The sequence below is a fragment of the Erithacus rubecula genome, assembly GCF_903797595.1.
Source record: "Erithacus rubecula genome assembly, chromosome: 2".
Taxonomy (NCBI): domain Eukaryota; kingdom Metazoa; phylum Chordata; class Aves; order Passeriformes; family Muscicapidae; genus Erithacus; species Erithacus rubecula.
The window spans coordinates 19,233,573-19,260,657 of record NC_136685.1 but is presented as its reverse complement, the minus strand read 5'-3'; the positions used below and the strand labels follow the sequence as shown (position 1 = coordinate 19,260,657).

The 27,085-nt window shown below is 38.2% G+C and overlaps 1 protein-coding gene across 2 annotated transcripts; it reads left to right on the top strand.

Moving 5' to 3' along the window:
- Positions 1-26,447, top strand: TDRP (testis development related protein). 2 transcript variants are annotated; one of them, XM_079325706.1, is made up of 4 exons: positions 1-242; positions 12,424-12,483; positions 20,899-21,002; positions 23,244-26,447. In XM_079325706.1, the coding sequence occupies exons 1-4, from the start codon at positions 135-137 to the stop codon at positions 23,587-23,589; spliced, it is 618 nt and encodes a 205-aa protein (XP_079181832.1). In that variant the 5' UTR covers positions 1-134; the 3' UTR covers positions 23,590-26,447. The 2 variants fall into 2 exon arrangements, with proteins under 2 accessions (XP_079181832.1, XP_079181833.1); XM_079325707.1 differs by lacking the exon at positions 12,424-12,483.
- The last annotated feature ends 638 nt before the right edge of the window (positions 26,448-27,085 follow it).

The window sequence follows — 27,085 nt, the reverse complement described above, 5'->3', positions numbered from 1 at the left end:
CTGCCGGCCGGGAGCCCCCGGCGGGGTGACAGCCCTGCCGAGCGCAGCCGCCCCGGCCGGGGCTGCGGAGCAGCGCCCGCTCCCGCCACGGCCCGCTCGCTGCCGGGACGCAGCGGGGCCGCCCCGCGCCCGCCATGTGGAAGCTCAACAAGAGCAGCAAAGTTCTGCTGGACGACTCGCCCGAGGAGGAGGAGACGCGTCCCCGCGGGCCGCCGCCCGCCGCCGCCTTCGCGGCCCCTCAGGTAGGAGCGCGGAGCCGCTTCGGAGGGGTCGTGAGGCTCGGCCCCGCTGCCGCTGCCCCGCTCTCCGGCGGCATGAGTAATCACTTTTCCCACCCTGATGTGCCGGCAGGCTGGCTCTGGTCGGAGCTGGGAGTGTTTGAGCGGATCGTGCGACTGTCACCCGGTTTTTTGAGGTGCCGACTGGCCTACCCAGCCTTGTTTCCCTCAGCAGCCGGCCTCCGGCGTACCTGGAACTTGCTGTCCTTCATTCCAGTGGCTTCATACCGCAGGGTACTTTCTCTCCCAACCCTAGGCAGAGGCACTGCAACCATCTGTTAGGCACAATACATTGAATAAGGATGTTTAAGAACGTAACTTTATTTATGCGTTTGTATAGAGCACCGATGTTTCGGCAGGTTGCTTTTTTCATATGGTTTCAGTAATGGTAGTTCACGATCTTTAAATAGCTGCAATCTTGTTGGAAAGCTTTTGTTTTTATGTGTTAACTTAAATATCAACAGAGACTTTCTCAACAAATATAACCTGAAAGGAAGGGTGTCAGTTGAGTATCGGGGAAAACAACTAAAAAAGCGTTTGTTGACTCGCTTTCAAAACTTGGTAGCGATTAGGTCTCCATCCAGCTCAGAAGCCTGTTACTCTGCCCGGTACAGCTTCGTTGATGATCTTCTCTTAACACAGAATTACTTTAGATATTGAAGGAGAGGTTCTGAAGTAAGCAGTTGCCCAGGGTTGCAAACCATTGAGGTTTCTTTTCAAAAGACACTGTAAAGACTTCACAGATTTCTACCCCGTATTTATCTTGCCTATCTTGCTGAAAGAGCTGGAGTGTGTCTGGATAAATTAGTCTCACCTTGAGTTTCTGGTTGACAGGTGCTGTGGGTTGTCAACACCTGTGGCAGCTGCTGAAGAGCAGCCCCTCCCAGTCACAGCAGTTATTCTCTCCATCTTCCAGTAGCCACAATCACCACTTTAGCTTTGCCTTGCCCTTGCCCCTGCACAGTGAAGAGTAGAGCCATAGCCCTTGCTACTTTTTTGGCACAGCTGTGGGGAGTCATGTGGACGACTAGGATCTCCTCCTGCAGAAGAAGAATGGATGGTAATTTTGGAGACCCTCTTCAGTGAAGGAGTGAGAGCTGTGGGGCTTGAGATGACCTGAATTATCTCCTCCAATCTCTCACACAACATCTAACCTCTGCCTCCTACAGTTCCTATCCTCAGGTGCTTTTAAGCTTCCACAGTTTTTGCTGAGCTACTGACTTATACTGTTATAGCCCTTGTAGACTTGCTCACCTCCAGAGACCCTCCTCGAACACCAAAGGTCGCCAAAAGTTTCCAGTAAATCTCACTGACTGCTCCTCTTCTCTGACATTAGTGATCCAAGCCCTCTCTGAGGCTCCTGACCCACCAGTCAGGAGAGGATTCTTCAGATTTCTGCCCAGACAATTCTCTCAGCCCTTTACTTTAGCAACAGAGGCTGGAATTTGTTTGTTTTGTTTTGTCCAGTCCAATTGTCTTTTACTGTCCTGGTCCTCTGTTCCATTAGTTGAAGTCTCAAGTAATAATGGTGATGACAATGATTTCTTGTGCAAAAGGCTTGCATTTTCATGAATTTTAAGAAAATTCCTTTTCTACTGCCAGTGGAACTGGGATACTGATTTTAGTGTTGGGGGTGGCAGGAGAAAAATAAATTACTCTAAGTCACTAAATGAAGTATTCTTGAAAATAAAGGATTCAGTAAAGTTAGCACAACTGTAGTGTAGCTTGGCACAGAAGCTGGTGTGCAGATTATAAACTGTTATTTATTTTGCCTGTTAACATCTTTTGAAAGGAATGCAATGTCCTGCCCAAAATATTTAGCCATAGTCATTTTACAGTTGGTGTACACTTTAAGGAAGAACTGTAGGAACTTAGGTAGAGACTATACAGAAAGCTCTGACCCCTCGATTGACTCTGTCATGATCAGGGCAGCTTTTAGGCCAGCCATAGCTACAAGGTATTTAAACCATGCCTGGGACAGGTGTCAAGGGAACCAAATGCACTTGTTCAGCTTGTTCTAGCTGATCTGGTCCATGTTCCTTGCTTTTAGTATTTGAAATCTTTGATGTTTCATCAGATCCTGTTTTCTTCTCCCAGTAGTATGATTGTAAGGGAGTGAAATCCAGTAATGTGTAGAGGGATTTGATAATGATCTGCACTCTTTGCTGCTGCATTCTGACCTGCATCAGCCAACCCCCTGGCTTTGGAGGACAGTAGCACCATGAAACCTTGGAGGAGTTATGGGGGCAGTTCTTGTGGTAGCTTAGCTGTTCATGAGGATGCCTCAGTATGTGTGTCAGTTGTTACAGTACAGCCTGCTGTGAATGAAGGATTACTTCATCAAGATGAGAAGAATCCAGGACTTCCTAATTTTATATTGTTAGAGCCAAAATCCAGATAATTAATGTGAGTGCTTTTTAGTAAATTAAGAAGCCCAGCTTTAGATCTCATGCAGAAGTTGATTGTTATATTTAATTTCCTTTTCTGATACATCATTTGGTAAGAGTGGATTAACAAGTGTCATTGTGTTTTGACTTTGATTTATATGTTGTTTTCCCAACAACCATCTTTTGTCTTTATTTTCATTTTTAATAAGCATGTGGAAAGAAAATCCTTAAGCTTCTACCATTCATGCTATAAATAAGGCTGAAACTTTTTACTTCAAAGGAAAGAAATTGGTAGTCACATCTATGTCATTATAGCAAACCACATTGAAAGTATTCCAGTATAATGAAATGTTGGTGCTGTATATTGCTTCTTCAAAGGTGAGAAAGAGTGAAGGAGTTCTCACTGTGCAACCTAATAATTAGGACATTGCAGTAGCAGACAGCAACAAAGAATTAGTCTACTATAAGTTAAAAAAAAAGTCCAACACAAAAAACTCCTTTGTTACTCTAGAGCAATTTTAATCATCCTGTTTAGATATGGAAGCCTGATCTGGACTTAAGCAGACATTTGAATTTGTAGACATACATAGTTCTTAAATAGAAAAGCCTAGTTTGATCTTAAAAAAAGTTTTGACAGTTCTGGTTTTGTGTTATGCAGAATGGTTTGATTTTGTTCCAGGGGAGAACAAAAACAAATTTTAGAACATGAAAATTGCAAGGGAGGGAACTGTCAGCCTCTGGCCACTTTTTAGCAAAAGTTTCTGCATACATTCAAGTACTTTGAATTGTTAACACTTTTTTTTAAAATAGTAAGGTGTTTCCTGAGATAAGAAAGACAAGTAAATTTTGAAACAGTACTTGTGTAAATAAATGTGTGGATTATTGTGAAGTTTTTTTAGACCAGACAGTTTTAGACTGTATCTTAGAAGTTAATTTTAATTTATGCTTTGAAGCATAAGTGTTTTTAATTTATGTAATGAAGGTGCTTTATTCACTTAATAAGTTATAATTAATGCATGAAGCTAACTTGACATGCATAAACAGTGCACACATATGAGATAAAATTAATATGCTTTTTGTGTGTCTCTCTGAAAATATGCTAGAAATGTACAGTGGTGCATGCCAAACTTGTGTTCAGTTTGGAATATAGTCATTATGTTTCAAACTGTAGTTGTATTTTTGGAAAGGGAAAACTGCTGGGTTTTGATTTCTGGAAGGCATTGTTTTGGCAGTTGTGCTAAGTTCTTGATGCCATCCTACCATCTAATCAGTACTCAGGGATGTCAATGCTGTGTCAATATCTCATGTAACTCTGATGTAAAATGGCACTCCACATTAAAATACATCTATATATTAGGGGAGGGGATGGGTGTCAGGCTGACCTATATTACCTAATGAAATTCTGACTTTCATGTAAAAATATTTCAGAACCCTAGCCTTGATCTGTTCTCACCAGTTGTATTTTTTTGTTATGTTCAAAGAGAATGTGTGCAAAAACATCTTTATGCTGAGTTTTGTTTAGACTTGCTCAGGATGTTTGAAGGTTGTCTATACAGAATTTTAGTTATCTTTTTTAATGAAGATGTTTAAGTGTCTGGTACAGTTTTAATACTGGCTTTCATGTTGGAATGAGTTGAACTTGGACAAACCCTGGAGAAATGGGTGGGAGCTGAGCAGCATTTATGTTTTACTAATACATTGAATAAGGGTATTTTTAAATTAAAAAAAATTAAGTAGAAAATGTTAATCCAGATAATGCCTTTCCTTCACTTTCTAGCCATTTCTGTGCGTCTCAGGCTTTGCCTTCAGTACTCCAGTAATCTCATCATACCTTCTCCTCTGCTAGCCTGTTTTTTTCCTCTTCATTGGAGTTGTTCTTGTGACATTTCAGTGGCATTTTCCTGGCTAAAATCCATCACCTATATTCTGTCATCATTCTTGAACATTAGATTGTGGTACTGTCAGTGAAGACTTCCCTGAGCCTTCCTTGGCCTGCCTTTCACTCTTTTCCTCCTTCTTGTGATATACAGTCTTTCAGCAGCTTCTCCAGTGGGTCCTCTTTCTTTCTCACAGTCTTTCTGGAGCTCTGCAGAGCTGGCAGTGTCTTTTGGGGGTTTAGGCTTTCTAAGTTTTAAATACTTTTTGTTTTTGAGGTGCTTCACTTCTTAATTTATACTGTGATTTTTTACACAGTTGGCTGTTTCTCACTTCTTATCCTCTCTCTGTTGGCTTATTCTAACTCTTAAAAGTCCACAAAGCACATATTGTCTGATTGGTCTCCTATTACAGACACCATCAGTATATATTTTTTTCTTTCAGCCAAGCCTGTAACCTGCAAGTTGTCGGTGGTTTTTATCTATTGTGTGAAAGAGAATTTGTGTCCTAGACTTTATTGTTGTTTCCTCCATGAATTTCAGGTCAAGTTTGCTTTCTCTCTCTCTCTTTTTTTTTTTTTTTCCCTTGCTGTCTAGACAGCTGAAATTCTTGTGCAGACCCTCTTTTCCCATACTGGTGGTGATTACTTCCTCTGCAGCTTCTAATACCTATGCTGTGGTTTCCTGTCCCCTAGTTCCTGCAAATTCCATTGCTGATATTAATGTTGTTGCTTATGGCATAAAATTTAAGTCCTACTCATCCTTCAGATTCCATTTCTTCAGCTCACCTCCCTTTGTTTCAGGAAATTTGCATTTAAATCTCTGTCCTTGCTTTCAGGGTTTTTCTTAGTACAAACCCTTCCTCTCCCCCATTTGTCATTTTTATCATTTGTATCTTTCCTCCAGCCTGTTCTGCTTTACTGGCTCTGATTGCCTGGGTTTGCCAGCAGCAGCCGTGTCTGCCCTCCTCCCCTCCAGCCTAGCACAGAATTATCCACTCCCACTGATACACAAACCCACCATCATCTTCTCCTCTACAGCTTTGCTTGAGATCTGCTTTCCCTAGGTTATTTGTTGCACCTTCGTGGGGTTTTGTGAGATTTCTGGAGCCATACTCTCCTGCCACTGCTGAACTTCCTACCATCAATATACAAATGTTATGGGTTTTGAGAATGAATGAACAATTTTAATTTACTGTTAAATTCAGTTTATAATATTTTTCTTGCTTTTATAGAAACTATTTGCCAGACTGTGTGGGGACATCCATAATGTAAATAGGGTTACTAGAAGTTGCTGAACACTTTACTTAGGTAGACTTTCAGCTCTGTCATCATCAAAGGTGCATTTCCAACAGGTTTTGCTGCTGGTTCTTCAACAGGAAAATGTGTGTGATTGCTGCACGTGTGATAAAAGCCACATATCAAAAGGAAGCTGTAGGTGTGCTACTGAACACTAACAAAAAATGATGCATTCAGCCCATTTTGCAGAAACTGTACTAGGAAGATATGGCCATTAGTCATCCAAGACCTTTATTGGAGACATGTAGTTTAATGGCAAATTCCATGACTGAATAAGAATTGTATGTCTGCTACTGTCTTTTGAATTAGCATTTATTGGTTTGTTTTCTGGATAAGGAAAGAGCAAATATGAATTTCTGCTATGGCTAAGTTGTTAAAAATAATTGACAGATTTTCAGCTGCAAATTTCATCAAAATTGAAAACTTCACTAGAATAGCTGAATTGTTACAGAAATTGAATTAAAATTGATTATCTGACCTTATTTGTTTCAACTTTAACACTGATTTTCTTTTTATCGTAATATAGCTGTTTCCTTTTAATGAAGCATATTTGAAATATTATAAATTAGATAAAACTAAATTCTTAATAACTTATGAACTTTTAAAATGTTTTAAGGTGATCAATCTTTAATATTCTTCCAAAAAATATTTTGGAGAAGCTAAGTCTGAGTAAGATGTATTATAACCTCTTACTACAGAGATGCACAGTAATGTGAACACTTAATAGTGTAATCTTGTGTATTGATATAAAAACAGAGAGCATAGGAATCTGGTGTTCCAGTGTTTCTCTTTGTAATGCCAATAAAATTCAGAACTACAGAAGTATTCTTGTGTAAATACTTACATTCTGAAATTAATCTTCTCTGGTACACTTGGCCATTTATATCAATTGACAGTAAAAATATGGAAATAGTTTAGATATTCTGTTTTAAAATGTAATGGAATGTGAAAGAATAACTGAAGTGATTGAATGAAACTGAGTTTGAAAATGCTAAGCAAGTTCTTAACAGTTGCAGATTATAAAGTCCATCATCTGTATCATTAATACTGAATAAATTAAAATTACTTGAAAGATGAAAGCCAGTTTCCCTATGTTTTCAACTCTCAGCTGATCTGGTGAATAGTAGGCAGTTATGAGAGACTGGAGTCTAGACGGATTATTTTTAATTATGTTGGATGGGTTTTCTCCTGAATCTGAAGTAGTCACCCAGACTTTTTAAAGTTAGTGAAGTGAAATAAGTTCTTGTAGAAATGATCTGATGAATTACATTTTAAAAGTATGTTTCCAAATTAGTGTTGTCTATGAAATATATGCCAAAATTCAAGTATATTCTTCAACACGCTTATATTTTATATTTTCTTTTTCTTTATCAACAATAGTATTTTCAGTTTTGCTGAAGACTGGCAGAGCAAATTTGCAGCATAGGAGTCACTGTCACCATATAGATAGTTTATTGTCATAATAAAGATGTTTTTTCTAAGCATAGGGAGCAATTTGGTGTGGAAAAGTATTGTTTATAGAAGAGAAAAAAATTAATTTAAAATACCAAGTCACTCTTCAGCAAGGCTTTAGAAATGCCTAGGTTAATACTTCCATTGATAACATTAAGAGGAAATTTTCAATTTACACCACCTGCCCAGATGGCTGGTTTGATTCAATCATTGCTTTAGGGAAATACAAATGGAAGATTGAGATCTGGGAGCAGATGAAATGTGGATGAGGCTGATCACATTATCTTGATTTCAGTCTAGGCTATCTCTGCCAGTAAGGAGCAGAGGCAATTCACAGTTCTGCACTGGAGTTTTTCTGCTGTGCACATAGCCTCATGTCCAAGAATGTGTGTGACTGAGTAATAAAGCCTTTATTTGTTAAAATTGAAAGCCTTGTTTTCCTTAAAGGCACATTCAGTTTTGTGTGGGTGTTCAGGTACAGTTCAGCTTTGTTTTTCAGCCATGTTAAAGGAATATTGAAAGTACTAAAGTTATTTCAGTGCCCATTTACATTTGATCACTGTTGCATCAATTTCCTGACTCAGCATATATCCATGCATTGAATTTTTCCAGGTGTATGTTACAGGTGCAGCAAAAAAAAGAGGCCACATGGCACTGATCTTCTACTGATAACTTTCTTCTTACTCAGTGTTTGAGTGTATTTTGGATTGGTTTTGCTTCATTTCTAAACTTAGATAAGCAGAGTGACTTTTGCATTAATAATCACCTTTAGTCTTGTTTATTTCTTTTTACATTATATTAAGATGCTTCTCAAACCCAAGGAAATATTTTCTTTTGCTAGCTGTATTTTAAGATGGTGATCTGGCTGTCTGTTCTCCTCTTCCCAATCTGTGTTGTTTCTGGTCAGGCTGTGTATATGTAGTTATTCTACTGTTTGGTTTGTAATCAGTGTTTTGGGAATCTTTCCAACTTCAGAGGTTGACTTTCAGGTTTGTGATTTCCTGAGTGATTTTTAATTTTTTTTTTTAAACCTTCCCCTTTCCTATCACTAAATTATTTAGTAGGGTTTGTGGAGTACTGGAAATGATGTTAAATTCTTTCCTGGAGTGTATCTCTTCAGGTGCCGTTTGTTTTGGGATTTTTTTTCCACTTAAATGATACATTTGTGGTACATAATCTAATTCACACTTTCAGGCATGACAACCTGGACTTTATATTACACTCAGTCCTTGATGAGATATGATGATAGGCAGAGGGGATGCAATAAGTCAATAGAAGGGTGAGAATTTGTTCCAAAAGGACCTACTCTTTTAACAATAGCTTGTTTACTCATACATTTGCACAGCTAATGTGTGTGTGTGTGTGTGTCTATGATAGGAAACTCCCTCAACTGGCTAGAGAAAATCGATAATGGACCATTTTACTTACTGGAGCACAAGAAGGACATGCAGGACAAAATGATGCTATTATTTCCCTTAACTCTTTGATGTTCAGCATTCTTCATCTTGGCCTGAGTTGTGAAAGTGAATGATCTAAAGAGACTAATTAATTACTTTACCACAAAGGAAGCTGAGGGAAGCAGATTACAATTTTGATCTCTGTACAAAAAAGGTTTGTGTGCTAGTTGAATTAGTCCCTTGAGTACCTTATGGTTTGCAGTATGTCCAACAAAAGGGCACTTGTTTCCTTATGAAAACATGCTGTGCATACCAACCTTCCCCTGCCTGAACTGGAGGGTTATTCAAGTTGCTGCTCAGCATTTCCCACTAGTGTAAGCATTTTCACCTAGAAATATCTAAATACTGTAATGTATCCCAGGTTTTTCTTTTAACTTTCTTTTAAATAAGTAAAACAGTGAATTGTCATAACTCTAAGCTGACCAGACTAAAACACACTGAAATAATTTATAAGTGTTCAGCATCACTATGTGTTATGCAGCATGATAGAGTGAAGATGAGCTCTTTTTGCATGTAGCTGCACAGTAGATTGTCCTCTAAAGAAACTTGATAGACCAAATCATAGGCTCCCTTATCTCAGAATAGTAACAGAAGTAGGGAATGTGTATCAGGAGAAGGGTGTACTAATGTGTATCACTTAAAAATACCAATTGTTCTGTGGGTAACTAGGGAAGATGGGTTGTAGTGATCTCTCATCTTTCCTCCTGGGTTCTCAGTGGTGGCACAGATCCCCCTTATCCCTCTGCTGTTTCCCTCAGTATTTTTTTTTTTTTTTTAGTACAAAGCCCAGCCCTCCTGCAAGGTGCACAGGTCCCTCCCTGCCGTGTGGGCCATCACTGGTCTGAACTCCTATAGCTGCTCCTCTCCCACTCTGTTTTTGCTGTGTGGCATTAGTCTGCTTCTTTCTGCTTTCCCTAAGGATGGATTTTCCACAAAACATTTTCATCTAGCCTGTTGGAGACAGCTGAATTCAAACCTTCAGGCTGTTTCTGAGCAATGCTTGGGATGTGTGGATGGACATCACAAGCACTCTGCTGTGAGCCAAGTCTCCTTTTTCTTCAGCAGTGTATTTAAAAGGATGCTATGAATACTTGATCCGTCTACTGCCCCCAAAAAATGCATTTTAGGGATTGGCATCTCATCAGCTTTTTTTGAGGGTTTAATACATTTCAGTCTTTGTATTTCATCTCTTTAAACTCTGTGTTGCCCACTTACCATCAGCCTGGGTTGCATGAGTATAGTTGCTGCAAATGTGTCTCATTCCTTAGGAGGTACCACTTTGTATAACCCTGAGCAGCAACTCTGTATTAATACAGCAACACAGTCATAGTTATACCTCTTTAAAAGAAGCAAATTAATACCCCTTCTTGTCTATAATTTATTGTTAGTTACAACTGTTGACAATGGTATTCACATTTTATTATGCTGACTCCCTAGCCCTATAATGCTTTTTGCATCTCGTGATTTTCACTGTGGAAATGCCTTGCACTCTCATTTCCTTGTGCTTAGCCTTGCTAGAGGGTGTATACCTTCACACTTCATCTTTTCTCTTCTTTCTTCTAGAACATGATGTCTCTATGCACTTCTGTATTTTATTTTCCTTCCTAAGATATTTGGAGAGCTGGAAGAATTAAAATGAGTTAGTACCTTTGGAAGGTACTAACAGTGACTTGTTTGTTCTGGAGGTACTATTGTTGGTTGTTGAAACTGATAGTTCTGCCAGCTCTGGATGTCTGAGAATTTCTTCTCTTACCATATTTCCCCTTGGAGCTTTCCTAGTTCTTGTTTTTTTTTTTTTTTTTTGTTTTTTTTTTTTTTTTTTTGTTCTTGGGAAAAATTTGGATAAAACAGGTGATGTATTCTCTAGCTCATACCGTGTGTCCTAGCAGAGAATCCATCATGTTAAGTTTAGGATTTGCAACCTCATGCACAAGTTTGAGAGCTGAGAGTGTCGAGGGGAAAGAGGTAGAGTTCTGAATAGTGTGTGCAAACTGTTTCCATTTAAAACATTGCCAATGTTTCTTTTAGAAGTAGAGAAATGAAAAAACTGAAAGGAGTGGAAATAGTTGAATTTAATTTGAGAGAGCTGCACAAGCCTTAATGTTTTCGTTTCTGGTATCCCATCTACAATCCTCTTGTGTTAGACAGCTAACTGAATTCAGAAGTTAAATAACTTGTTGCAATCCACAGGAAGTAATAGTCTCATTTTGAATGATAATAGGAGTTCCTGAATTCGTGTTCAACCTCAGCAAGTAAATCTGGCTATCTACAGCTCATTCTATTCCAACATAAAAATACTATTCAAGTATGGAGCAATGGTCTTCATACTCTATTCTACAAATGTTCTGTCTTTGTCCCTTGTATAATAATATAAAGTATTGCCTGTAAAGTAAGTGGGAACATTAGTATGTAAATAAATATATATAAAGAAATATAAATAAGTAAGTAATTTAAAAAAAATGCCTGGGATTTGAAGCTGATCTGTCAAAATGAAGCTGATCCATCTGGGTCCCCACATGACTAGAAATACATAACATTTCTGTGCTGGTTTTCTCACCTCTTTCTGATGCCATTAGCAAAGTGAAGGAGGCCTTTGGAAATGCATAGGATTCAGGATAATGAGTAATTTAGGTGTCTTGGGACATGTGCATGTGGAGTTCATATCAACTCCTTGGTATTTACTTTAGTTGAAAAGAAAGGAGTTGATAAATTTGATTTTTGTAACAGTAAGTGGCTGATGTAATCGAAATATGGATCAGAGTGAATACTGGAGATTTTGTGCAACTGCTGCTTCAAAAATACTTTCCAATTTTTTGTTTTAATTCTGTTTTTTTTTTTCCTGAAACTGGGGTTAAATATTTTTGGTCATATTTAGCTGTTCTAGTTTTGTACTTGGGACCGCTTGTTTTTGGAGTCATATGTAGGGGGAAAAAAGGCAACATTTTTCTCATTAAAACGCAGAATGAAGAAATTGAAAATTGGAGATTTCCTGAATTCTGTGTCCCACTTCCTTTATCTTTGTCCTCTGAAGTACTCCCAGCAATGATCTTGCTTGCCATGTCTTGAAGAGAGCACAGATAGTAGCAGGAGGGCCTGACAATACTAACATAGCAGTTTAATTCAGAGATGGACAGAAATGCTTCCTTACTGAATAGCCTTCACAGGCATCTTTAGTGCTCTGTTTTTCTTCTGAAATCTACAGTTGTGCATGGAGGGGAAAGGAATGTGGACAAAACTCTTTCTTTGAATTAAGGAGCTTTTTAATGTGAAAGAGGAAAAAATCCTGGGACATTCCTCTCCCTCCAGCCCACAGGCAGTGCATAAACCATCATCTATTACACTATTTACAAACTAAGTGCAGATCTAAAAAATTAAGATACTACTGTTTAGATAAAATCAAACTAATTGTACTACATTTTATTTATGATGTCATGTGTTTTTCCCTTTCTGGTATGAGGTTTTTGGTTCTGTAAGGTTTGATTTTTCATCATTCTAAGTGTAGATTTGTATTTTAGTAGTGGTGTTCGCTTAGTTTTGTGTTGAAATCATGTTTTGTCAATTTTCTTTTGTAATGTACCAAATAGAGTAAAAGCATTTGTGAATAATCTAAAATGTCAGTGCTAATTGTCTAACCAAAACTGACTATGGGCCTTTTTTATCTTTATCCTTCTTTTGAGAATAAAGACCAGTTTCTTCATGATGAAGTTTCATCTTCAGTGTCACATCTTGCAACAAAGGTAAATAACTGTTCTTTGAAAATGTCAAAATGTCACATTTAATATCATATATATATTTCAGTCCATGTATGTTGGAAAGCTGATTAAGGAATTTATGTAGTTCATTGATGATTTTATAATTACATATGATCCTTGATCGTGGGGTTCTCATTGAAGTAATATTAGTTGGAAAGCTCCCTTACTTGCTTTCATTAATGGGGAGGGGAAGGTATCCGGTTTCTTTTTTTTTTTTCCTCCCAATGATGGCTATTAAAATGCAAGATGAAAATAAGAAGCCACAGGAATAATTGAAGTCTAAAGAAGCCCTACATTCTAGCAGCAACTGGCAATAAAAACATGAAAAGTAGAAGAGTTTGGGGTTGTTTATTCCACTATGTGTAGCTCCACTGTCTCTCTGATCACAAGAGGTTAAGGATTTTATTTTGTATCTCTTTCAGGAAAGAGAAGTAGGCATGCAAGTTAAATTTTTTTGCCTTGATACGTGTCCAAGAATCTTCTTTAATGTTTTTAAAATACATTAGTAGAAGATGAAAGAAGTGGAAATTATTATGATAAGCTAGAGCTTGTTTTGAAATTCCATAGGTATAAAGAAAATTATTTTAAAATAGCTTCATTAGTGTAATAAGATACTTTACATTAATATGTATAAACTGAACATCTGTCTCTGTTACTTCTTTTTGTTCTACTTCAGATGCAGCATGATTTTCCTTGAAAATAGAAGTCAGATTGTACTATACCTTTTTCTACCCTTTTGAAGAAATATATTCTTTTTTATGAAAACATAAATTACCATATATTTTAGAACAGATGATAAATGTTAGGGAGAAAATCTTACAAGAAATCTATTTTCTATTGAAACAGTTTTTGCCCCTTTCTTAGTCACTCAGAAAGGCTTGCCAAGTGTGTGTTCTGACTTAAAGAAACAGAAATGTCACCAGGTAATCCACTGAACTGCAGTGTTTTTGTCTTCTAAAGTAAAACCCTTTTGTCTTAAAAATGTATTCTCAAAAAATCACCTTATCCTTTTTATATTCTCTTTCTAGAAGCAATTCTGCATTTTATTCGATTGTTCTGCTGTCTTAGAAGCTGTCAGTACAGTGATATTCCAGAAGTTCTAAAATTTTAATATGTTAATAAAAGACTGAATTTTATGTGTGGCATTTCCAGTGCACACATATTGTGAATAAAATCATCTCCATGATGAAACAATATGATGAAGAGCAACAAAGTTCTTGAAGAAGAATGTAGTGGATGAGTAGTGTGTGTGCTCCTTGGGGAAACAGCCTTCCTGGTCTTTAAAGCCTGATTTTTAACAGTGCTGATGCCCATTTGCAGAGGAAAGCCTTTGACCTGAGTTTGGAGGTCTCAAAGTGGGAGCTAGTCCTAAAGGCTGCCAGTGGAACTTGGAAAATGGTCTTAGATCCTGCTCTGCAGGAAGCTGCCTACTGAGCACTGAGGACAGGCTGATTGCAGTGCTGTTTTTCTGTCATCACAGCTCTCTTGAAAGGCAGGTGTAAGTGTTTAAAAAGCCACCTCATGACATCTCAAAGTGAGGAACCATGAATGCTACAGTGGTGCTCTGCAAAATGCAGATATCTGGATCCTGGGTTCACACTCTGCCTGGATGTGTGAATTAGAGAGTAAGTCCTATAAGGAGTGACTGAGGGAGCTGGGGGTGTTTAGCTTGGAGAAAAGGAGGCTCTGGGGGAACCTGTACAACTACTTGAATGGAGGTTGTAGCCAAGTGGTGGTGGTCTTCTTCCAGTTAGCCAGTAACAGGACAAGAGGAAATGGCCTCAAACTGCACCAGGGGAGGTTCAAGTTGGACATCAAGAGGAATTTCTTCACTGAATGTGTGGTTAGGCATTGAAATGGGGTGGCCAGAGAGGTGGTAGGGTCACCATTCCTGGAGGTGTTCAAGGAATGACTGAATGTGGCACTCAGTGCCATGGTCTGGTTAAGCACCTGGTGCTCCGTCATAGGTTGGACTCCATCATCTCTGAGGTTTTTTTCAGCCTAAATGATTCTATGATTTGGCCTTAGTCTTTGGGAGTCCCACTGCCTTGCTCAGCTTCTGAATTAAAAGTACAGTCAAAACTTCATTTCAGTTGTTTTTAGGCCAGATTTTGAAAAGAGACAGTTTTGAGAAACAAAATAGATCAAGAATTCTATTGCATGCAAATCCATGAAACTGGATGAGATGCATTTGTATGTTCTGATGGAGCTGGAAGAAGTGGCTAAGCCACTATCCAGCTTACTTGAGAAGTTATAGCAAGCTGGTGGAGTTCGCACTGACTGAAAAACGGAAAACATGACCCCCATTTTCAAAAAAAGGAAGTAAAGAAGAACAGGGAACTGCAGACCGGTCATGGCTTCGCTATGTGCAAATTTGCCTGACAGATTTGATGACTTCTGTGACAGTGTTACAGCATTGGTGACTGAGGAAAGAGCAACTGATGGCATCTGTGTGGACTTGTGCAAAGAATTTGCACTATATCCATGTCTTTAAATTGGAGAGACATGGATTTGACAGGTGGATCATTTGGATCACATGCAAAGAATCAGGGTCAGTACATTGATGTCCAAGTGGGAGCTGGTGACAAGTGACTGAGACATTGGGGCCAGGCCTGTTTACCATCCTTGCAGGGGACATGGACAGTGGGATTGAGTGCACCCTCTGCAAGTTTGACAGGATAGAGGTGGGGCTGTGTGAACCTCATGAAGCTCAACAAGGGCCAAGTGCTGTGTCCTGCAGCTGTGTCCTGGCAGTCCCAAGTACAAGTACAGGATGGGTGGAGAAGGATTCAAGGGAGTTGGTACACAGGAAGTATTGGTCTGCACATCAGGCTGGCTGACTTGAAAATGTCCAACACCACCAATGACTTAATATCTGTAAGACAAATTTGGAGGGGAGTTGGTTTTTGAATTTCAGTTATCCGTCTTCTTGCTTGTTTTGAAGAGATTTCCTGTTGTGTGGGGAAAATGCTTCTTTAATTGAAGCTGATTGGTGTTGTTTTGACTGTTAAACACTTAGTTGTAACTTTATTGAATTGTAACGTACTTATGTGGAAAATTCTATCTCTAGCTTTTTATTCTACCTTCATTTTTTTTATGGGAGGAGTGAGGGAAACTGTGGAAAGGCAATTGCTTCTTTTCAGCCAATGTTAAGAGGAAAATCCGTGCTTTTTGTTTATATTTATAAAAAATTTCTGCCAGTGTTTTGTGAAGTGCCTCTACTTAGCTGGATAATTTTGATTCACCAGTTGTCAATCCTCTGTGAAAATAATTGTGAAGGTCTGCTGAAACATGGTCCAAATATAAATTTATGGAAATCTCATCTCATACATGCTGAGCAGTGACTTTTTAGGGATTAGCTGCTTAACTACACAATGGTATTGAAAGTGCTGGTTCTCACTGCAGGTGTACAGCAAGAATGCTCTGTAATTGCTCATTTTGCCTGCTAAGACTCTGTCATGTGGCTTGTTCTAGCCTGCAGAGAGTGATTTCTGTGCTCCAGAGCCCCGCTGGCCTGGCTGTGGGGAAGTAGAAGAGTCTAACAGGAATATACTGAAAGTACCAGTACCCACTCCTAATATTGTCAGGGTAAAGCTCAAACATACTTGAATCTCTTGCTTTCTAAACTGCTTGTCTTGTACCTCTAACTCTGTGACCCAAATCTTGTTATTATTCTTTGACCTGATTGAATTCTGTGCTTTTTTATCTCTCTGATTATAAGACGTTAATCTGTGTTAACCACATCCATCTGATGCACAAGTTTAGCTGTTTTCAGTTAAATTTACATCATCTTCCTCTTTAGTATATATTCATCTGTATCTGCATACTTCTTTTGGGTGCAATAAACTTTTGAAATTTGCTTTTAGGACTGAACTACTTTAGTTTATATCCAGCTGTTAGTATTCCCGGTTTGTTGCCTTTTACCCTAATATTTCATGAACTTTCTTGCCCTCTAGCAGAGCTCTAATTATTAACTATTTACCTTTGACAGTAAACTTAACTGAAAAGTCTTCATAGTGATGCTTTACTGTTTCCCTGTAGACTCTTTGGTAGTTAATTTATTAGTTTTTGCCTGTTTACCTATTATGGGAAGATAGGAGTCATGTAAACATCAGAGTTCATTGATGTGGTGAAAAATGGTGTCCTTAAAGTAGTTTTTTGTAATAATACCTGTCAATTTTGTGGGAGACTTCCAATTTAAGGGGTCCTGACCCATTCTGTGAATTTTATAAACTTAACTATCAGTAGACATTTGTTCCCTGCTTAAGCTAAAGAAAGATAAATTGTAGTCAACATGTACAATTTGAATACTGTTAATTCACTTGAATCAATATAGATAACAGCTGAAGTCTTACTGTGAAGGTTGAGATTAGAGTGAAGCTTAGGGGTTTGGGGGGGGAGCCATATTGCATATACAAAGCTCTGATTATGGAAGAAAGCTGATAGATTACTGCCATTTTCTGAGGGTGCTTCAGATGTTATAATAGTTGCTGCTACAGAAAAGGTGCTGTTGTCCCTAAATTCCACATGCTTTATCTTTAATGAATTGATTCTTAGCACTAACCTAAAAGAATGCAAAAAATGAGAGAGTTAGATTTCTGCCGGCTTAAGTAGTTGAACCTGTTTTCCCCAGCATCAGACAGGTACAAAACCATAAGGGAGGCAGTATCAGTGAGCAGGCAGTGGACTGGGCAAACCCTTTGCAGCAGCAGGATCTGATGAACCAAAGCTGCCACCTTGTGATCCCCTCTCTGTGGGATCTGTCTGACAGATGGGCACCAATACTGGAGCACTGGCAAAGCCGGAGAGGAGCGAGCAGGAGAAATGGCAGACAGCTTGACCAGGACACAGACCACATCCTTTGCATATGTTCTAGGAGGGACTGCTTGTACTCCCAGTTTCAGAAGATACACTAATTTAATGGCAGCTTTCTCATGATGGGAAAAAAAACCAAAACAACTTCATAAGCTAGAAGGAACTAAAGGAAAAGAATCTGTGCTCTGGGCTTGAGCTCTTAAGATACCAGTTGGAACAGACCATGATGGCTTTTCAATGGTTTGCCAGTTGATGGATTAATATGTATGTTTAATTTCACTTTTTACAGATTCTTTTAGCAGGTTGCACAGGGCATTGCTGCACAGGTTTTCACAACCTAAATTGGAAGATACAGGAGAGAATTTATGAATTGCTGATTGGATAGGTGTACTCTTTGCTGTCATAGTCAAACTGCTGTGAAAGCAGTCTGTATTTCTACTTCAGAGAATACTGAAATGGCATTTTGAGAAGTTTCTGCTTTGTTTCTCATTGACGTTTTTGAAAAATAGTAGCTTTGTAGCATCCAACATGGTCCTTCAATTCTAACATCTGATGTTGCATTTGTAGTCAGTAATAATGCTCTCTTCCTTAATAGTGGTCTCCTTTTTTTTTTTTTAGCTGTCCCATGTGCATTTCTGAATTTGAACTGAATTTTTTTAACCTAGTTTTGAGTGTAGACCCGGTTCTATCAGTCAACTTTGATTTTCAAAGGTCACCTATTCCAAGCTCAAGCCAAACCCATCAGGCAGTGAAAGAAGCAAAGGTGGCAGGAGGCATGAACATGATATTCCTGAAAAACCTCAAGCATTAAAGGGAGCCATACTAGAGGTGGAAGCAGGGTCAAGAGACCTGAGGGGAGTATAGATACACTCTTTGAGTATGCAGGGATGGGGTTAGGAAGGATTAAACCCACCTAGAATGAAATCTGGTGAGCAACAAGAAAGGTTTCTGCATGTACACCAGCAGCAGAGAGTGTGAAGAAGATGGAGCCTGACTCTTCTCAGGATGTTCAGTAAATGAGCAAGAAGCAATGGGCACAAACTGATATAGAAGAAATATAATTTAAAAATAAGAAAAATAGTTTTCACCATGAGGGCAGTCAAGCCCTGGAACAGGTTTCTGGAGAGGTTGTGGATTCTCCAGCTGTGGAGATACTTGGCTGTCCACGATCCTTAGCAATTTGCTGAGGGTGACCCTGCTTTGAGCAGTGGGGTTGGACTAGATTTCTCCAGAGGTTGTTTCCAGCTGTAAAGGCTGTGTAATGCTGTGAATTATGGATGTTGAATTATTTCTTTTTCCAATGACACAGGGAAAAATAGTTTAAAGATTTGAGAATATAATCAGGTCAGTTACATTTATAAACCATCCGGAAAATTTTAGGAGTAGTACTTTTGTGTAAAGGGCTACATCATAAAAATGAAATACAGAGCTTCTGCTGGTAATTTGATGCTTTAAGACCATATCAGTACTGTGTTTTCATACTTTGCATAACTTTAATAGTTTCACATAAACAAGTCTCCGTGTGGTGAGGAGTCAGATTACTGAAGTGTCGTCTTTACTTACTGACCTGCCTTTGCCATCCATTGCAAAGTAGCTAATTGTTCTGGGATATGGGCCTTTCTCCAGGTGCTCTGTGAGACTGTAAGTGATTCCCAGCTGATTTAGATTCTGGCAATCTGTGACTGTGGCAACAGGAGATGTTCAGGGAGAGCGTGGCTGGTGTGTAGGGCCTCCTCCCCTAACATCAAGAATCATTGTTTTGAGTTATTAGAGGGTACACCCCTTTAAATAGAAGGTATTCATTTATGCATCTCCTGTCTGTCTAATTCTTCTTGTGATGGTTCCCAGCACTTTTTGGCTATACAGCTGCAGCATGTCAAAATGATGGTTCCAGGAATGGTAACTTCAAGATCTCCTTCCAGAGCTGATACAGTTGTAGCTGTTCCAGCTGTACTTGTCAGTTGGTTAAAAATCTTTAAAAAGCTCTGAAAAGAAACAAGGAAATGCAGCAGGCTGTTCTGAGGAATTTTGTTATTATGTGTCAGCTACATGGCAGTAGGCAAAAAACAAGATTGCTGTCTTAAAAACAGTTCTGTAGTTGCAAAAAACTTTCTGAAGTGTGTATTTGTGTATGCATTTGTATGTGCGTGTGTATTTGACCTCCTCCTTCACTAAGGTTTAAATTCTGGAGAATGCTAACACTGAGAAGAAAATCAAGGGGGAGCTGTTTGCTCCTGTTCGGTGGAGTGAAAAGATGTTTCAGGAGATCAGTTCCAGTGTAGGCAGGTGTAGAGGAGGAGGCTTAGGTGTGGTAAGCAGAGATTCTGTTTTTTTCTTGCACTTCCTGGTTTCTTTCAGCCTAGTCTGTTTAATGTGTGGTAGGCTTTGTGCAATGAGTTATGTCACATACTGGCAAAATACGGTTTACTTGGACATTGGTGTTCTTATGCAGATTATCCTGAGAGTGTTTCCTTCAGAAATCCCAAATAAGTAAGTAGTGGAAGTGTATCTTAAATGTTTAGTGTACATTTCTCCTAAGGACTAGTTGAGAGAAGAATAAATCAGTTACAGTCTGGTTATTAGTCTTGTGTGTACCTACCAAATGCCATGGACATGAAAGTATGGAAGGAATGGTACAATGTGTACAGAGATGGTGATTTACATACAGGTACAAAGAGTGCAGAGCTTGTAAAGGTTTATCTGAAGACCTGCACGTGCTATCTACTTGTCAATGAATAGAAATTTTCTCATTTTTGTTTTTAAAGATATCTGTGAATCAGAACTGGACAAATGAAATGGAATGTAAAAAAATGTAAAGTTAAAAGATATAGAAAGCTCTGGCTAGATATAGGTACTTTTTTTTGTTGTTTGTTTGGAGGATTGCTTGCTTGTCCAGATGGTGCATCAGAGGTTGGGATTGCTTTCGTGAAGTATGTGTAATGTTCTAGATTAAATAAGTTGTATGTACAAGTACATTGTGTTACATTGAATGTATTTGTATAAATGCTTCTCTCCAAGCATTTCATCAATGTTGTCCTTTAAAGGCACACATAATTTCAATTAAGCCTGTTCCATGTCTTAAATTATTTGAAAACTAGTAACAAGGTGATTATATTTTTTTAAAATCAGCAAATTCATTAGGTGTAAATGACTTGATGGAACATCATTTTTGTAAGAAGACAGCTTATCTATGAATTGTATCATCTAGTTTAAAGGAAAAAAGAACTTTTAAGTGTAGCTTGTAGCTGTGTTTTTGCCTATGGTAGCAAAGATTCCTTCCCAAAAAGGCCCGGATTCCCTTCTTACAGTGATACATGAAAATGGAGCCCAGCTGTACTCAATGACATCACAAAACCACCCAGGGTTTGCATTGATTGCTGAGCAAGGAAGAGCTCTTGCTGCAGGAACTGGACCAGCTCTTTTCCCAAGCACCCATCCTCTGCAGTGTGGAATCACTCACTGCCAGCAGCTCCACAGGCAGGAGACAGCAATTGCAGCCCCAGCATCAGCAGTGGCACTCCCACCTCCCACTCTGTGCCTGTGAGTCTGCCACTCACACTGATGAGCATTTGCTTCTCTCTGCAGGTTCAAGGTGCAAGTTTCCGGGGCTGGAAGGAAGTGACATCCATGTTCAATAAAGATGATGAGCAGCAATTGCTAGCAGGATGCAAGTCTCCAAAATCCAAAGGGTGAGTAAAACCATTTGGTCTATCTGCTATTAAAATACACTCACTGGAACAGAAAATAACTGCAAGTAATGGAGCTGGATGCTGAGAAACAGCAGTTTCCAACTGATGGAAGTCAAATCGACACAGAAAAGTTTATGGGCAAGCTGTATATACATTAAGGCTACAATGAATAAGCCCTGCTGTATTAGGAAAGGACAGATGATGTTTTTAGCATTTTTAGGTTTGCCAGGAAGGAAAAGGAATTTAGCTGCATAGTAATTTTTTTGTTGTAGAGAAGTAATAAAGGCTTGTGAGTAAAAGGGTCATTTTCACGCTTTCACTTTCCTCTTAGGGATTAATTATGGTTGAGTTTACACCCTTTTTTACATGCCTTGCTCTCGTTTTTGAAGTCTTACTACACCTAGAAAGGTTAAGTGGAGTACTAGATCCTAGCTGTACTAGGATCTGCAAGTGTTCCTTTGGCACTGATCTGTGTTTTGGCACAGTTGTGTGCTGTTTGGTGAGAGCAGCTCCCTGGACAGAACACACTTCCAGGACAGACTGTCTTCCTATTACAAGTGTCTGTAGGCTTTACCTACATGTGCTACCTCACTACCTTGTTTGCAAACCAAATACACACATAGCAGTAGATCTGTTCCTGCCAAATATGAGCTGTGATAAGACTTGCTGTAGCAGGTTTTGTTTCCAGTTTACTTTGAAATTGATGTTTCAGAATGCTAGCATATATATATGCATGTAGGGGGAATATGAATATAAATAAACAATTTAGAATATAAATCCATATATTTTATTTCCATATGAGCCTGTTCCATAAAACTTCCCGAAAGTTCCCAGCTACTATCACTGTGCAATTTTATGGGTTTAATTAAGATGCTAGGCTCCTGTAACAATGCTTTGCAATTGATGCCGAGTATAAGAATCAAGTAATACAGCAAAGAGAGCAGAAGTATGGTAACGGAGTTACCACCTGTGTAGAAAACTGTTTGGGTATTAGTATGAGAACTGCCTGTTTTATATCTTCAGGATTCTTTTCTTTAATTATATACCACAATTTTTACTTTGCTTTTAAAGACATGCAAGTTTTAAGTGTGCTGTTAACAAAATACAATAAAGGTCTTTGGAGTCTGTGTCTGGTTTTAAGAAGATGAAAATTCTGAGGAATCATAAATTCAAAATCCAGTAAAGAAAAGGTGATTTTTAAGGGTATTGGTTAAGTTGATTCTGTTAAATATGACAGAGCTAAGCTTTCATTAATGAAACAAAGCTTTTTTTTAATACAAATGTGTTAAAGGGATTCAATGGTGGGTTTAGTTGTTGCTAAGGAATTTATAGGCTACTACAGATAATGTTTTCAATTTGATTTTTAGATCATTAATCCCTAAAGGTTGTGTCTTTCACCCCTGGTGTTCAGCCTTTCCTTGTGTCCCATTATTTGATTATATACATAATCCTGCATATCAAGTTATGCATAAAAATTTGACATTCTGTAATTTAAATATTTCACGCTGCAAAATTATTCAGGTTGAATGTTGTTAATGAGATAGGAAAAGTAATAATATGAGTAGCCTTTCATAGGTCTGAGAGAGAAGTTACAGTTATTTTTTTGGGTTTGGGAGGGAGATTGTGGGAGTTCATACCAGAAATACGAAACAGCTGTTTTCACATTATTGTGTGGATCGTTATGAAAATACTCATAAAAAGCCTGGTATCTTTAAAGTCCTATTACTGTATACATCAACTATTTTAGGGTATAAGGTTTAACTGGCAAGGTGGTAACAGGTATATGAAACTGAGTAACATAGTGAGTGTTAAATCTGGTGTCAGAACATTTTCATATTCCTTCTACTATCATACCCCTGATTTTTTAAAATTTGTTTTTGTTAGTTTGTTTTGTTTGGTTAAAGTAATAAATTGTTCAAATGCATCCTAAAATACTTCATACATTTCCAAAGGCTGCTCTGTGGAATTCATCCCACTGGAATGAGGTGGGGATGGTTCTCTTATGACAGAAAATGACCATAATCCTCTTCTGATTTATCACTGCAAGATTCTGCAGTGTTTAGATTTGTACATATGTGAGGGTGTTTTTCCTGAAGCTGACAGCAATGGATGTGCTGCCACAGGCTGACAATTGATTAGTGCTCCTTACTGTAAAACATAATTTAATTGAATGTTTATTAATAACTACTACGTACATTGTTAAGTGAAGGAATTAATCACTACATCGTTGTTGTTTTCTAGAACAAACCTAAAATTAAAGGAAGAGATGAAGACTGAAAAGAAGCCAGGTTTTTGGGACAGTTTGGTGATAAAGCAGAATGTTCCATCTAGAAAACCAGATGAGATTGAGGGATGGGAACCACCACAGATTACCACTGCTGACTCTACCAGTGATGCAGCAACTCCTATAAGTGACTATACAGCCTGGTCAGGCTGGGAAGATGAAACCAAAGGCTCCACAAAGTATACAAACCTGGCCAGCTCAGGAAACAGCTCCAGGTGGAGTATCAAATCAGCTGGAAAGCTGGTTAGTATTAGACGTCAAAGCAAAGGTAACCTTACTGACAACTGGGAAGAACTAGAATGATACTGTAATGTGAAATACTTTATATGTAAGAAGAGAACAGTTCCATGATTTACTCACATGTTTAAACCAAAATCAAATCTGCTCAATATTGCACCTTTATACAATACTTTGTTTTAATTAAAATTGTTAAAAATTTTTGCTCACCTGATAGTAAATTTTCTTATTACATTGTTAATAGCTATGTTTTCCACACTGAAAAAAAAGTAGAGAATCTATTTTGTGCCTATATTTCACATTCAGACTCTGCAGTATGTCAGATAGTTGGTTTTACCAAAAAAAAAGTAATTCCTTAGTGAATGTATACACTGGTTGTAAATTTGACTGCCTTATGAAGGAACTGCCCCTAGCTTGAGGTCCTGCTTCTTTTCTGGTGTTTGAGGGCCATTCAAAATTTTTGTTTTGATGCTGTCCCTTTTTAACTAAGAATACCAATCTGCCCCTTGCAGGGAGAGTGCTTGTACTTGGTGCTGTTTTCCAAATCTTCAGCCCAGCTTATGCTTCAGCATTTTCATACAAGATGCTTACTGTCACGTTGTGCTGTACTCTGTGTGACATGGGGAAATACTGCTCTGATGTAATTCTTTCCAGTACAGGATTGTCACCAACAGTCGGGTCAAATGGGGATTTCATAGTTTGGGTCTTTTTTTCTCCTGTGGGCACTTTTTTTTTTTTTTTTTTTGGCTTTGTTTGATTATTTTGTTTGGTTTTTTTTTAAATATTGAACTTTTTTTGGCAAAGCTGAGCTTCTCAGTTTTTAAGATGTACGTTATGCCAAAAATAGAGATGATTGAAAATTTGGAAAACGGCATTGAGTAAAGTGTAAAATGATCTCGATATTCTGGGGTGATATTGAATCTGGATATAGGAATAAGTTGCTTTTTATGGAAGGGCATAGGTTTTCATTTTTTTACAACAGCTGATCCTTGTTCTACAAACAACTTTTTTGGTTTTGACTGTTTTTCCTTCCTTCCCACTGCATAAGCAATGATTGAATTATACTCTGGCATTTTCAGGGTAGCTGAGTAACTGAGCCATTGCAAGTATGTCCATGCACACAACTTCTGAAGCATTTTTGTTAAAAAGTTCCATCTTATTAGCTACTGATACTTTGATTTTTTTGGTAAAAGAAGGTGAAATGTTAAACTTGAGATTTGAAATGTATATATGACTAATAAAAGTGCCTCTTTTTAGCATATTGTCTCTCACTAGTGGTGCAGCTGATGTCAGATCCAAAGTTAGTTTCTGTTTTGTTTATATGACCCACACAAAGACTACTTTAACATTCATGAGTAAAAATCAAACCAAAAGTTTTGTAAGAAATGAGCAACAATATGGCCAGTGCAGTTGGAAGATGAAGCTAGCATGAGAAATCAGCATTTTTACAAGAAAGTATAGACCTTTATGAAACAGATGTCTTGTAAACATATTTTTGCAAGAAGCTTGTGCTGACGAAAAGGGATGCATGCAATTTTTTTTAAGCTTGTTTCTGTTACTGCCACATTACTCTTCCCTTAGCTCTCTCTTTCTCCCCTCTCTTCCAATTCATGTGTAGTTTTCTGGCTTGGAGTTCCTGTATAGCTGTTTTGTGGAGATTCCTGCTGAGATGTGCCTGGAGGGAAACTGTAGCAAAACAGTTTTAGTTGGTTGGTGTTTTTTTCCTAATATTGATAGGATGCTTAAAGACATTGTTCTTAAGTTTACAAAAAAGAACGGTGATGTTTTGTGCTACAAAACAGAATCTTGCAATTGGCGAATATACTTGTAAAATTTGCATTAGATATTAAAAAATATTATTGGGGAGAAAAAGTTAGCATTTATATTGCATTGTTTTGTCTGTGAGTAAACTATTTTTACCTTGGGCTGAGGTTAATTGTAGAAAGGATTAGTATTCTTGGGTAAAGTATGCTGCATTTTATAGTTTATGGAATACCCTCTAAAGCATGAGCTAGTATTTAATTTGGTTGTTGATGCTGATCTGAAAGAACAGAAAAAGATCTGTTAGCAGCCCTTAATATTATGCTCTCAAAGATGGGATGAGAAGTTTTAATTTCCCTCCTGAAGAAACTATTTATACTGTGACCAGTAAGGGTTTTGCCTTGCACATTATACTGTCAAGTGCCTGTTTCTCACTTTGATGATGTGTTTGATGCACAGCTTAATTGCAACCTTTTTCAATTTGTTTTTAGATGTATGGTAAAGAATATGCTCACAAGTCTGAAGCCTATTGAAAAACAAAAGTGGGAATTTAAGATATGTAGAATTCCAGTTTCACTCCTAGTGATGAAAGTTTTGGTGTGCTTTTTAAATGATATTTCCTCAGAAAAAAAACATTTTAAGGATCAACATTCTTAAATTTATTATAATTTATTGTTATGCTTTAATGATGTATTTGTCTGTTGAGAACTCACTGGTGTGAGCTTTCCTTGTCTCATGTTTATAAATGTGTCTGAATTTTCAGAATGGGGTCCTTTCATCTTTTACCTTTGTTAGTTGCTTAACTACATTAAATGTTATGAGCTTAAGCTATACACAGCTCCATATGTGGAATAAGTGTAGAGTATGTCCCTTAATATTTGTTTTTAAATTGCATTTCAATCTATGTGAAATGTTTTAGAAGAAGGTAGCATTAAGATTGTATGATAAGATTGCACAGAATAAAATATAGTTTATATTGCTTTCTCGTAGCCAATCTGCATGATCGTTGGCGTGGTTTTAACGGGAATTAAAAGCTTTGCGTGGCTGTTACTAGTCACTTAGCTCTCAGCAAAGTTCTTTCTGAGTATTTTTATTTATTAGCATCGTTTGCAAAAAGAAAAGTAGTATTTTCCATATGAATAAAGATTTAGTTTGAACTGAAATGCCTTATTCTTTGACTTTTTTTTGGTCCCACTTTGTCATGTGAATATATTTATTTGCTTGGACAGTTTTGGCCACCACAATATAAAAAAGATAATTAAGCTATTAGAAAATGTCCAAAGGAGGGTGACAAAGATGGTGAAGTCCTTGAGGAGAAGCTGCATGAGCAGCAGCTGAGGGCACTTGGTCTGTTCAGCCTGGAGGAGACTGAGGGGAGACCTCACTGCAGCTACAGCTTCTTGTGAGGAGAAGAGGAAGACCCTGATCTCTGCTGTGTGCTGGCAGTGACAGGGCTGAGGGAATGGCCTGAAGATGAGTCTGGGGAGGTTCAGGTTGGATATCAGGAAAAGGTTCTTCACCCAGAGGGTGTTTGGGCACTGAAACAGCTCCCCAGGGATGTGGTCACAGTACCAGCCTGACAGAGCTCAAGAAGTGTTTGGATGGTGCTCTTGGTGTGATTCCAGGGGATGGTGCTGTGCAGGGACAGGAACTGGACTCCAGTGATCATTGTGGGTCCCTTCCAACTCCGTGTATTCTGTAATTCTGTGATGTTACTTGCATCTTTGTAGAGCATGGCCAAGGAAGTGATGGCAATGTTTGCCCAAACTGTGAATCATGACATCTCCCTACTTTAAATCCT

Bases quoted from the DNA above. Each gene is read 5' to 3' on its own strand.
- TDRP (XM_079325706.1), top strand. From the start codon at position 135: ATGTGGAAGCTCAACAAGAGCAGCAAAGTTCTGCTGGACGACTCGCCC. The intron at 243-12,423 runs GTAGGAGCGCGG...CCTTCTTTTGAG, and splicing joins CCGCCTTCGCGGCCCCTCAG to AATAAAGACCAGTTTCTTCA. The intron at 12,484-20,898 runs GTAAATAACTGT...TTCTCTCTGCAG, and splicing joins TGTCACATCTTGCAACAAAG to GTTCAAGGTGCAAGTTTCCG.